The sequence below is a fragment of the Oncorhynchus gorbuscha genome, linkage group LG24 (assembly GCF_021184085.1).
Source record: "Oncorhynchus gorbuscha isolate QuinsamMale2020 ecotype Even-year linkage group LG24, OgorEven_v1.0, whole genome shotgun sequence".
Lineage (NCBI taxonomy): Eukaryota > Metazoa > Chordata > Actinopteri > Salmoniformes > Salmonidae > Oncorhynchus > Oncorhynchus gorbuscha.
Genome location: NC_060196.1, coordinates 57,362,142 through 57,376,252, shown reverse-complemented (window position 1 = coordinate 57,376,252; position 14,111 = coordinate 57,362,142). Strand labels below are relative to the sequence as shown.

Genomic DNA, 14,111 nt, shown 5'->3' with positions numbered 1-14,111 from the left:
GTCACACTGATCAAATTGGTGCAGTTCTGGGTACTGAGATTAGTACTGTTGGAACCAACCTCTGCTCCAGGACGGAGTACATGTTCCTCCACTCAGCACATGACACCGTGGGACCAGAGAAACTCTACACCACTATAGGGGCAACAAGAATGTCTGTTTTATAGAGTACCACAGTTGGAGTCATAATACCATAACACCTAGCGGTCATTAAGGGAAATTGTTCCAACTGTTTGTCCACCATTCATTATCCCCATGGGGGATTTTAGAAACACTTAAAATAAGGGCCGTGTTTCATGTAGGTTTAACATGGCGTGGCGGTTTTTATAACTGTAACTCTCTAGGACCGGGTGACTTCAACATTTGCCTGTATTTACAACCCCCCCCCCCCCCCCCCAAAAAAAAGAAATGCTAATGTGACTATCATTAATAAATTAGAAATGCCAAGACCTGGATGACACTGCCGACTCAAGTCAAAAGTTAATCCAGAGATTCTTACCATCTAAAATGTAGTAATGAATAAATTGGCTCAATTTCTTTAAGTGGACAATTCTGTGAACTGTGGTGCAAGTTTAAAATTGACAAAATACCTGTTAGCAAATTTGTCAGAACTGATGTGCAGGGATTTGTAGTTTTGCATGGTCTACTTTTGAATCAGAGTAAAAAAAGACTAATATATTATATTAAAGTCACCTTCTCCGAGAGAGATTTACATGGTTATCAATACATCACGCCAGGGTTAGCCTACATGAAACACAGCCCTTATTTTAAGTGTTTCTAAAATCCTCTATGGAATGGTGGGAAAACGATTGGAATCATTTCCCTGTTTGACCTCTAGGTTTTATGGGTATTATGACATCTCCATGGTGGGGCTCTATGGTGGACCATAAAGGTCTGGGGTAATTGCCCCTTAGCCACAAGATGGCAGTAATTTGACAGTCCTGTATTCATGCTAACAGAAATGCCCTCACTAGCAATGGTAAATAGCAATGAGTAACCATGGGAATAAAATATATTCCTTTCCAATGTTTTGGTTTCAATTATCACATCAATTGCAGCAATTAAAGTTCATTACAAATTGTAGGGCCATACTGAATTGGCATATAAATCTGATCGAATTACCAGGCACAACAACTTGACCACCAATTATAAATGAGTTTAGCCTTCCATATTTAAATATGTTTGAGACCATTTCTAATGGTTGGCTACGATTAAGATCGTCGGTCAGTCAGTCAACAGTGCGCATATGGAATAATCCTTGAAGAGCAGCCTGCTCCACTGCTCCATTTCCACGGAAGTGCAGTGCGCATAGCATCACGGCTGGAGAAGGAATGGAAGCGTCAAAGAAAAGTAGAGGTGGGAATGTTCCGTCTGTCTTGTGAGGAGGGCGGCCACATGTAGCGTCATTTTTGGCTAATGCTTTTGAAAATGCTTTTTTTTCTTCTCCCCAGTAACGAACGACAAGGATATCTAGAAAACGTATTGAATAAGAGAGTTTTATAGGAGACGGCGAGCAGCAGAACCACACTCATCCTTGATCCTTCCGTTTTGGTTTAAATTATAGGCTAATTAAATTGCTTCTTCACGGACAAGATCCTAAGGCTACATGACAGAACAAACCAAACGATACTGTATCGATATGTGTCGGGGGACAATGAATATAACCGAAGAATTCTGCGTCAAAGGCAAGTAGACTATAACTTTTACCCGGTATAAACATTCAAAAGTAGGCTATCATCACTCAACTGGTTGTGGACAGATTATTGTTACAGTGTAGCGGAATCTTTGGAGGAGAGCGCCAACTTCAGACAATTCACGTTAAATGTAGACTTTTCTGGTAGGTCAGAAGGTAAAAAATATTTTGACACCGTGCACCTACTGAAGTTCGAGACAATCAGTGAAGCTGTCACTGTCTGGTTTCCCCTCACCTATTAGCCTATTTCAACTGTATGATATTTGGGAGATTTGATCTGTAATTTAGAGGAAATAAAAACAAGATTACATTTTCCCCGCAAACCCTGACCAGTGCACAATGAGACTGGGCAATGGACTGAAGGAATGTAGCAGCGCTCCATCGTTTTCTCCCCGGTAGCCTGCTATGACGCGACCGATATAAAACCGTTATTTGCAAGGGGGGTTGGATATCTGTAACATGATCCCAATATGGGTCTTCAAGGTATATTGTACTCAATTTATTATACAGTTAATTGATAAAGTAGTCGAGTATTATATAGTTCATTTGGAGTGCGCATAATAGCGTTTTTGCACGCAATATTTGTAAGCTAATCAGTGCAGATAAAACATGTAGATAATAACGGAAGGATATTGCAAGCACGACGCATGGACCTACTCCTAAATAGTATGTGGACCTCTTTTGCATAGTCAATGAGCTTGGAAATCATCAAAATAATTATTTACCGTGCGTCATACATGCCTAGGAACAGGATTCAGTAGAAGAATATTGCCCTGAGTGTTTTGTCGATTACCAAGAGGGGAATTAAGAGAAACAGTAAAAACGCAGAAACGGTCACGTGACTTACATTTTGAGAGTGGACTGTCAAAGGTACGTTCCTATTCTCTCCATGCTATAAGAGGCTGTCTTGGGACCAAAGTCACTTTACCTGATAATTATATAACTTAATACATCTCTTATATAATTTAAACAAAATATTAAGTTTATTCCACTGTCATGTAGTACTGCTTGTACCTGACTCATTAAAAGTGAGAGTGGAAAAAACAGCTAGCAAATGAAAGGTGAGGTCTGGTTTGCCTCACTCATTTATGATCAGTGGCCATATGAGCAGAGGGATAGTTCTTGCTCCAGGCAGCCAGGCAACTAGAGGGAATGCTTTTGCTCCTGGCAGCCAGGCAACAAGAGGGAATGTTTTTGCTCCTGGCAGCCAGGCAACAAGAGGGAATGTTTTTGCTCCAGGTAGCCAGGCAACTAGAGGGAATGTTCTTGCTCCTGGTAGCCAGGCAACTAGAGGGAATGTTCTTGCTCCTGGTAGCCAGGCAACTAGAGGGAATGTTTTTGCTCCTGGTAGCCAGGCAACTAGAGGGAATGTTTTTGCTCCAGGTAGCCAGGCAACTAGAGGGAATGTTTTTGCTCCAGGTAGCCAGGCAACTAGAGGGAATGTTTTTGCTCCTGGTAGCCAGGCAACTAGAGGGAATGTTTTTGCTCCAGGTAGCCAGGCAACAAGAGGGAATGTTTTTGCTCCTGGCAGCCAGGCAACAAGAGGGAATGTTTTTGCTCCAGGTAGCGAGGCAACTAGAGGGAATGTTCTTGCTCCTGGTAGCCAGGCAACTAGAGGGAATGTTCTTGCTCCTGGTAGCCAGGCAACTAGAGGGAATGTTTTTGCTCCAGGTAGCCAGGCAACTAGAGGGAATGTTTTTGCTCCTGGTAGCCAGGCAACTAGAGGGAATGTTTTTGCACCAGGTAGCCAGGCAATTAGAGGGAATGTTTTTGCTCCAGGTAGCCAGGCAACTAGAGGGAATGTTCTTGCTCCTGGTAGCCAGGCAACTAGAGGGAATGTTTTTGCTCCAGGTAGCCAGGCAACTAGAGGGAATGTTTTTGCTCCTGGTAGCCAGGCAACTAGAGGGAATGTTTTTGCTCCAGGTAGCCAGGCAACTAGAGGGAATGTTCTTGCTCCAGGTAGCCAGGCAACTAGAGGGAATGTTTTTGCTCCTGGTAGCCAGGCAACTAGAGGGAATGTTTTTGCTCCAGGTAGCCAGGCAAATAGAGGGAATGTTCTTGCTCCAGGTAGCCAGGCAACTAGAGGGAATGTTTTTGCTCCTGGTAGCCAGGCAACTAGAGGGAATGTTTTTGCTCCAGGTAGTCAGGCAACTAGAGGGAATGTTCTTGCTCCAGGTAGCCAGGCAAATAGAGGGAATGTTCTTGCTCCAGGTAGCCAGGCAACTAGAGGGAATGTTCTTGCTCCAGGTAGCCAGGCAACTAGAGGGAATGTTCTTGCTCCTGGTAGCCAGGCAACTAGAGGGAATGTTCTTGCTCCAGGTAGCCAGGCAACTAGAGGGAATGTTCTTGCTCCTGGTAGCCAGGCAACTAGAGGGAATGTTCTTGCTCCAGGTAGCCAGGCAACTAGAAGGAATGTTCTTTCTTCACGCAGCCAGGGAACTATTCTCAGTGAGAGTGGAATTAGCAGCCGTACATGATTTTAAAGCTGCTATTTGTACACTTTTGGGCAACCAGACCAAATTCACATAGAAATGTTAGTTATAGATCTGTCATTCGCATTGAACGCACGCCTAAGAAGCGGTAGAGCTATTCTATGTGCTCTATTTCTACAATTCCCGTCCTAATGTTTTGTTTTTGCGTCTTTTACTTTGGGTTTTGTAAAACCCAAAGTTTTGTAAAATTAGGTGAACTATTAGAATTTTAACAACCAGGAAATGGTGGAGCGATTTCTGCATAGTGCATCTTTAACTATCCAGATCACCCAGATGGCATTTGAACCTGTACCTCTCTGGTCTGGACACAAGTTCAACTCATTTTTTACACAATGGTTGTTTTTCTACACAAAAAAAATATTAGGCCCTACACAAACATTGTGTAAACAATTATTTTGTAGGCATAGTGGTTCATACCAAACTCTCTGTTGCATCACAATTATTGTGTCAAATGTGTTGCACATCCTGAGTGTGCACAGGGCCTCAATGTGTTGTACAACATGAGTGTGCACAGGGCCGTAATGTGTTGTGCATCAGTTGTACAATCTGAGTGTGCACAGGGCCTAAATCGATCATTGAAAACAGAATTCTGATCCACATCTCTGACTGAACTGAATTGCTGTTTTGTTGTGTCCCAAATTGCACCCTATTCCATTTATAGTGCATTAGGGTGCCATTTAGGATGTAGTGGCTGTCAAAACCAGCCCTGCGTCTCCACTGAGGTCAAATAAGCCAAACTAAATGAGGATGGGATTCGAAGTAGTGTTGTAAATTACATTCCACAGTAGGGACTACCCTCGCTCTGAAGACTCCAGTACCCTCGCTCTGAAGACTCCAGTACCCTCGCTCTGAAGACTCCAGTACCCTCGCTCTGAAGACTCCAGTACCCTCGCTCTGAAGACTCCAGTACCCTCGCTCTGAAGACTCCAGTACCCTCGCTCTGAGACTCCAGTACCCTCGCTCTGAGACTCCAGTACCCTCGCTCTGAAGACTCCAGTACCCTCGCTCTGAGACTCCAGTACCCTCGCTCTGAGACTCCAGTACCCTCGCTCTGAAGACTCCAGTACCCTCGCTCTGAAGACTCCAGTACCCTCGCTCTGAAGACTCCAGTACCCTCGCTCTGAAGACTCCAGTACCCTCGCTCTGAAGACTCCAGTACCCTCGCTCTGAAGACTCCAGTACCCTCGCTCTGAAGACTCCAGTACCCTCGCTCTGAAGACTCCAGTACCCTCGCTCTGAAGACTCCAGTACCCTCGCTCTGAAGACTCCAGTACCCTCGCTCTGAAGACTCCAGTACCCTCGCTCTGAAGACTCCAGTACCCTCGCTCTGAAGACTCCAGTACCCTCGCTCTGAGACTCCAGAAGACTCCAGTACCCTCGCTCTGAGACTCCAGTACCCTCGCTCTGAGACTCCAGTACCCTCGCTCTGAGACTCCAGTACCCTCGCTCTGAGACTCCAGTACCCTCGCTCTGAGACTCCAGTACCCTCGCTCTGAGACTCCAGTACCCTCGCTCTGAGACTCCAGTACCCTCGCTCTGAGACTCCATATCAATGGAACTGCAGTAGAAAGAGTCACAAGTTTTAAGTTCCTCGGTGTCCACATCACAGAAGACTTGTCATGTACCGACAATACCACCACTCTTGTCAACAGGGCGCAACACCGTCTCTACTTCCTAAGGGGGCTGAAGAAATTCAGGATGTCACCCCGGTCCTCTCCAAATACTACCACTGCGCAATTGAGTGTCTCCTGACCGGTTGCATCACGGCCTGGTAGGAGAATTATTCATTCCACGACCGCAAGGCCCTCCAGTGGGTGGTGAAGATGGCCCAGGACATCACTGGGACCGTGCTCCCACCCACCCAGGACATCTAATCATAACGATACCTGAGGAATGCACGCAGCATCATCAAGGACCCCACACATCCCAGCCACCAGCCAGTTCTCTCCATTACCGTCAGACAGACAGTATCGGAGCATGATGCCTCATACCAACAGGCTCAGAGACAGTTTCTATCTACAAGCCATCAGACTGCTGAACCCTTGAACTGGAAATACACAGACACACACACATACACATTCATGCTACACACACATACACATTCATGCTACACACACATACACATTCATGCTACACACACACATACACATTCATGCTACACACACACATACACATTCATGCTACACACACATACACATTCATGCTACACACACACATACACATTCATGCTACACACACACATACACATTCATGCTACACACACACATACACATTCATGCTACACACACACATACACATTCATGCTACACACACACATACACATTCATGCTACACACACACATACACATTCATGCTACACACACACATACACATTCATGCTACACACACACATACACATTCATGCTACACACACACATACACATTCATGCTACACACACACATACACATTCATGCTACACACACACATACACATTCATGCTACACACACACACATTCATGCTACACACACACATACACATTCATGCTACACACACACATACACATTCATGCTACACACACACATACACATTCATGCTACACACACACATACACATTCATGCTACACACACACATACACATTCATGCTACACACACACATACACATTCATGCTACACACACACATACACATTCATGCTACATACACATTCATGCTACACACACACATACACATTCATGCTACACACACACATACACATTCATGCTACACACACACATACACATTCATGCTACACACACACATACACATTCATGCTACACACACACATACACAGCTACACACACACATACACATTCATGCTACACACACACATACACATTCATGCTACACACACACATACACATTCATGCTACACACACACATACACATTCATGCTACACACACATACACATTCATACTTCATGCACACACACATACACATTCATGCTACACACACATACACATTCATGCTACACACACACATACACATTCATGCTACACACACACATACACATTCATGCTACACACACATACACATTCATGCTACACACACACATACACATTCATGCTACACACACATACACATTCATGCTACACACACACATACACATTCATGCTACACACACACATACACATTCATGCTACACACACACATACACATTCATGCTACACACACACATACACATTCATGCTACACACACACATACACATTCATGCTACACACACACATACACATTCATGCTACACACACACATACACATTCATGCTACACACACACATACACATTCATGCTACACACACACATACACATTCATGCTACACACACACATACACATTCATGCTACACACACACATACACATTCATGCTACACACACACATACACATTCATGCTACACACACACATACACATTCATGCTACACACACACATACACATTCATGCTACACACACACATACACATTCATGCTACACACACACATACACATTCATGCTACACACACACATACACATTCATGCTACACACACACATACACATTCATGCTACACACACACATACACATTCATGCTACACACACACATACACATTCATGCTACACACACACATACACATTCATGCTACACACACACATACACATTCATGCTACACACACACATACACATTCATGCTACACACACACATACACATTCATGCTACACACACACATACACATTCATGCTACACACACACATACACATTCATGCTACACACACACATACACATTCATGCTACACACACACATACACATTCATGCTACACACACACATACACATTCATGCTACACACACACATACACATTCATGCTACACACACACATACACATTCATGCTACACACACACATACACATTCATGCTACACACACACATACACATTCATGCTACACACACACACACATCACAACTGCTGCTACCAGACTCTGCCACTTCATTTACATATAGTTTATGACTAAAGAAGTCCTTTGGGAGACCAGTACGGAGCCTATGAAGTTGTGCCGGGTTTCATCATTCATTCTAAACCATATCTAAAGTGCTTTGATGAACTCATGCCAAAGGATGTGGCCCCATGGCCCCCGTCTGTCTCTGTGTATGAATATTTACCTAACAGTGGAAAAGACATGTCTTCACCATGTGCCAGTTCCACCATTTCAGTCCAGCGTTGCTGTTTTTCTCTGTGTTATCTGGCCACAGTGAGGCTGAGTCCAAACGACACCCTATAAAGCTCGTTTGCTTGCGGTCCTAAAAAAAAACAAAATGGAAAGGAGTTACCTCTGTTTAGCCATTCCTATGGGGAAAAGGAATGAGGAAAGAATGGTGTTTTTGGGATAAACTTAGAAAATAAGGTCTGAGGTTAACACGGGCTTAGGAAATCTTATACGTTTTGTTCTATGAGACTAGTCCAGTCACGTAACATGACTTTTATGGACAATGAAGTCTTTTTGTGTTTTGTTTTTTTAATGACAAAAATGCCTCAAAATTCAGAGAAAGTGACGTTAGCTGATGAAGATGATCTCAAAAGAAAATGTATAAGATCTAATTTTTTATCCCAAAAACGCCACAAAGACTCTATTTTCATTTTCCATAGGCTTTGTCCAATGAACCATGAAGGAGTTGGTGCCTACAAAAAGGAGTTGGTGCCTACAAAAAGGAGTTGGTGCCTACAAAAAGGAGTTGGTGCCTACAAAAAGGAGTTGGTGCCTACAAAAAGGAGTTGGTGCCTACAATAAGGAGTTGGTGCCTACAAAAAGGAGTTGGTGCCTACAAAAAGGAGTTGGTGCCTACAATAAGGAGTTGGTGCCTACAATAAGGAGTTGGTGCCTACAATAAGAGCCATTACTATTGCTCTCTATTCACTGTACATGGCTCTGGTCAAAAGAAACACACTGTATGGAATACGGTAAGATTTGGGATGCAGAAGATGTTTTGTTAAATGACCAGGACATGTTGATTATGTGACAAAGGAATTAACGTTTTTCTTATTTTTGTTGGTGTTTTACCCCCTTTTTTCTCCACAATTTCGATCTGGTCTCATCGCTGCAACTCCCCAACGGTCTCGGGAGGCGAAGGTCGAGCCATGCCTTCTCCGAAACATGACCCGCCAAATCATGCTTCTTAACACCCGCCCTCTTAACCCTGAAGCCAGCCGCATCAATGTGTCGGAGGAAACACCGTTCACCTGACGGACTGAGGTCAGCCTGCAGGCGCCTGGCTCGCCACAAGGAGTCTCTAGAGCATGAAGAGCCAAGTAAAGACCCTCCCGGCCAAACCCTCCCCTAACCCGGACAACGCTGGGCCAGTAGTGCGTCGCCCTATGGCACTACCAATCACATCTGGTTGTCATACAGCCCGGGATCGAAACCAGGTCTGTAGTGACTCCTCTAGCTCTGCGATGCAGTACCTTAGACCGCTGCTCCACTAAGGTCTGTAGTGACTCCTCTAGCTCTGCGATGCAGTACCTTAGACCGCTGCTCCACTAAGGTCTGTAGTGACTCCTCTAGCTCTGCGATGCAGTACCTTAGACCGCTGCTCCACTAAGGTCTGTAGTGACTCCTCTAGCTCTGCGATGCAGTACCTTAGACCGCTGCTCCACTAAGGTCTGTAGTGACTCCTCTAGCTCTGCGATGCAGTACCTTAGACCGCTGCTCCACTAAGGTCTGTAGTGACTCCTCTAGCTCTGCGATGCAGTACCTTAGACCGCTGCTACACTAAGGTCTGTAGTGACTCCTCTAGCTCTGCGATGCAGTACCTTAGACCGCTGCTCCACTAAGGTCTGTAGTGACTCCTCTAGCTCTGCGATGCAGTACCTTAGACCGCTGCTCCACTAAGGTCTGTAGTGACTCCTCTAGCTCTGCGATGCAGTACCTTAGACCGCTGCTCCACTAAGGTCTGTAGTGACTCCTCTAGCTCTGCGAAGTACCTTAGTGCTCCACTAAGGTCTGTAGTGACTCCTCTAGCTCTGCGATGCAGTACCTTAGACCGCTGCTCCACTAAGGTCTGTAGTGACTCCTCTAGCTCTGCGATGCAGTACCTTAGACCGCTGCTCCACTAAGGTCTGTAGTGACTCCTCTAGCTCTGCGATGCAGTACCTTAGACCGCTGCTCTACTCGGGAGGCCCAAGGAATCAACGTTTTAAAAATGTACTTGACTTTCATGTGTTTTGACTGTTATCAGATCATCTTGGTACTAGAGACACTAGGTTTTAAAAGAATTGTTGCTTAGCAGCTTAATTGCAGCTAAAGCGTTTTAAGCTGTTTCACCTTGTTTATGGTCATATGTGCACTCAAGTAGAACGCCACGTGAGAGAGAAGTGTTTTCCCCGGGTTTTGTTTGTACCTTTACAATTTACAAGCTCGCCAACGACATGAAAGGTTTGGAACGGTTTGTTAAAAATAGTTATCTAACTTTGATGATTTTCTGTGAAGATTAAAATGGAGAAAAAATAAGGTTGCTGTGATGCAAAACGTGGTAATAAATCTGTTAATCTCCAAAGGAATAAAAACATTAACGAAATACCTTTTATCTCCCTCTTATATTAAACATTTTGAACAAAGTGTCTCAACAGGGAAACATTTGGTTGTGTGACATATCAAAAACCTGAGAAGCTGTTTTTACAGGAGAACAATAGAGCAACAAAGTTTCCGCAGTATGAAAGTGAGAACAGAACCTACGATCGTCTCTACGAGGAAAAGGAGTTCATTGTTTACAGGATACAGTGCAGTTTCCGCAGTGTCAAGTCTAAGTTTATTTAAAGTGCATTTAACATGGGGTCATAACACACTTTACATTAAAAAGAGAAACAAGGGAGGGAGGGAGGGAGGGAGGGAGGGAGGGAGGGGAGGGAGGGAGGGAGAGGGAGGGAGAGATGGAGGGAGGGAGGGAGGCTGAGAGGGAGGGAGGGAGGCTGAGAGGGAGGGAGGGACGGTGGGAGGGAGGGAGGGAGGGAGGGAGGGGAGGCTGAGAGGGTGGGAGGGAGGCTGAGAGGGTGGGAGGGAGGCTGAGAGGGTGGGAGGGAGGCTGAGAGGGAGGGAGAGAGGGAGAGAGGGAGGGAGGCTGAGAGGGAGGAAGGGAGGGAGGGAGGGAGGGAGGCTGAGAGGGAGGGAGGGAGGCTGGGAGGGAGGCTGAGGTGGAGGGAGGGAGGGAGGGAGGGAGGGAGGGAGGGAGGGAGGGAGGGAGGGAGGGAGGGAGGGAGGGAGGGAGGGAGGGAGGGAGGGAGAGAGGGAGGGGGAGGGAGTGGGTGAGAGGGAGGAAGGGAGGGAGGGAGTGGGTGAGAGGGTGAGAGGGAGAGGGTGAGAGGGAGGGAGGGAGGGAGGGAGGGAGGGAGGGAGGGAGGGAGGGGTGAGCGGGAGGGAGGGAGGGAGGGAGAGGGTGAGAGGGAGAGTGGGTGGGTGGGAGGGAGAGGGAGTTGGGTGGGAGGGAGGGAGAGAGGTGAACAATATCAACAACAGTATAAAACTATACAGGAAGCAGAAGCCACGTTAGTAGTCTCTTCTATTAACCTGCTGTTCTTCCACAGTGTTCCGATAGGGCGCTGGACCGAGCCGCACCATGAAGACCCAGAAGGCCGGGGCCCCCGGGGGCCCAACGCCAAGCTCTCCTTCCCCACGCCAACGGATGTCTGGTTTCAGCCTGCGGGGCCGGAAGAAGAAGGAGGGCCTGATCCAAGGCAAGCTGCGGATCCGCTCTGTGCCAGGAGCCTTCCTAGTGCTGGGGTTCATTGTGGTGGTGGTGGGCACGGCTCTGGCAGTGGCTGGGTACTGGCCCTACCGGTCCCACCGATCATCACAGCTCCTTGGACTTGGACAACAAGGCTCTGGTTCTGTGGACAGAGCAGCAGGAGGTAGAGGTAAGGGTGTCTCTGAGCCCCAGTCATCCGGTTGGAACCTGGGGGCTAAGAGACTCCTGACCACAGCCAGTCTGATCCACAGTGAGCGGATGAAGCTCCTGGGACCAGTCATCATGGGCGTGGGGCTGTTCATCCTCATCTGTGCCAACACGGTGCTGTACGAGAACCGCGACAGAGAGACCCAGATGCTGCTGGCCCAGATGCAGAGCGTCATCTGTTCGGTGTCGGCGGCCGTGCCCTCGGCCGACCTCTCAGACATGTCAGCAGCCAACTCCATGGCCAGACACTACCAGTGGGTGAGCAGTCTGCCTGCCACCCACCTTAACATCCTCTGTCTGCAGCAGCTGGCCAGCTCAGAGCCCCTGCTGCAGACGACCAGAGACAGCAGGGAGGAGGAGGAGAGGGCTGACTATACGTACCAGCAGGCCACCGTACAGACGGAGGCTCTACACCACCAGGAGTCAGCCTCCACCCCTTCCCTCCACTCATCCCATTCCAACTCCTGCAACTCCAGCAAGACAGACTTCAACACGCTGTGGGGCGGTGGTGAGCCAGGCGTAGGGGGCTCCAGCCCAGACCCCCAGCCCGCTCACCTCTTTAAGCTCCACAACTGTCTGGTGTCAGCCAGCTCCATGTCCACTCTGGGAGGGGACGACTGGGAGAGGTCGGAGGTCACAGCCATGCTTCCCAGGCGCTCCTACAGTCTTAGCTACAGGACTAACCCAGGCCCCCACGGGCCCCAGACTGTAATACGTCTACAGGAAGGGGCCATGCGACCTGGGGGACCTGGGGCGGACCCACAGATAGTGCAGCACAAGCCCACGCGGAGGGAGCGCAGCTTGGACGTGTGTGTGAACATGGTTGGATGTGTGGAGACCCCGGAGCTCACCCCCGTAGAGGAACAGAGGCATCGCAGCTGGCCCCGGTTAGACCTGGGCTGTGCCCGCAGGTACCTGAAGCTGGACAATAAGGAGGACTCGGTGGACAGACTGCTAGACCAGTTGGAGCAGCAGTGTTCTCAGTGGGATAAGAGTTTCGGCTCAGGGCCTTTCCAATGAGACCCAGTAAGGGCCCCATATCTCAATATGGCCCCATATCAAGGTCCTCTGTCTGTTTTTTAAAAGCAGCTTATAAATAAAGAAAGACCCTCATGGATGCTGATATATCGACGACCAGGAGTAGGAGCTTTTTCTGTTGGATTATAACACTGTTTTCACTGACTCCTGAACCCGAGAAACCCTTTTATGTACAACACCGAATTCCTCTCCACAGTGTCGAGCAGCTTCCAAATCTGAAGATACAAACCTTTTAGAAACCTTGTTTCTCGGACTTCCCATGGCGTGGATATATAAACACAAGCGTTGGAGGACTGCAGACCAATGGGATCAGTTTGGCAGACATTCTGTTTTAAGAGGGGAACAATACTCCATACTGTCAAAGATACGTTGGAGACATTTCCCAGTCTGTTTACTGGGTGACAGTTAGACTTGACACTTGGCAACACTGAAGGAATCAATTTGTCTTTCATTGCCAAGGCATTGCTTGTTTCCAGGACACAACAAGCACATCCGAATGTGGGAGGTGGAAAACGCATTATAACGAGGGACTGTCTTCACTGTGTAATCTATTTAAAAACCAAACTACTCAAATCTGTCGGCGAGCCTCAGATGTGCTTCTGATAACAGCTAGTACAATAAAACACATGTTCCATAGACCAAAACAAGTGCATGGTGATACAGATGTCATGTGTAATCTACATCTACATAGTTATGCAGAATAATGTTTTAATTGGCTGTGGATCAGATAAACACATAGTTAATGACTGGTTGATAACACGTTATTTGAAGGTTACCTACATAAAGACTTCATTACACATTCATAAACACTACATAAGCATTGATTAAGTATTATGTATTGCTTGTTAATGGGTTATGTAGGGCTTATGAATGGGTTATGTAGGGCTTATGAATGGGTTACGTAGGGCTTATGAATGGGTTATGTAGGGCTTATGAATTGGTAATGTAGGGCTTATGAA

At 46.8% G+C, this 14,111-nt stretch overlaps 1 protein-coding gene across 3 annotated transcripts; it reads left to right on the top strand.

Moving 5' to 3' along the window:
* Window positions 1-1,192: 1,192 nt before the first annotated feature.
* Window positions 1,193-13,796, top strand: tmem200b (transmembrane protein 200B). Of its 3 annotated transcripts, none has more exons than XM_046326625.1 (3): window positions 1,193-1,353; window positions 1,562-1,682; window positions 11,747-13,796. In XM_046326625.1, exon 3 carries the CDS (start codon window positions 11,779-11,781, stop codon window positions 13,132-13,134), a length of 1,356 nt encoding a protein of 451 aa, XP_046182581.1. In that variant the 5' UTR covers window positions 1,193-1,353; window positions 1,562-1,682; window positions 11,747-11,778; the 3' UTR covers window positions 13,135-13,796. The 3 variants fall into 3 exon arrangements, with proteins under 3 accessions (XP_046182581.1, XP_046182579.1, XP_046182582.1); XM_046326623.1 differs by having other exon boundaries at window positions 1,449-1,682; XM_046326626.1 differs by lacking the exons at window positions 1,193-1,353; window positions 1,562-1,682 and adding an exon at window positions 9,398-9,595.
* Window positions 13,797-14,111: the final 315 nt, after the last annotated feature.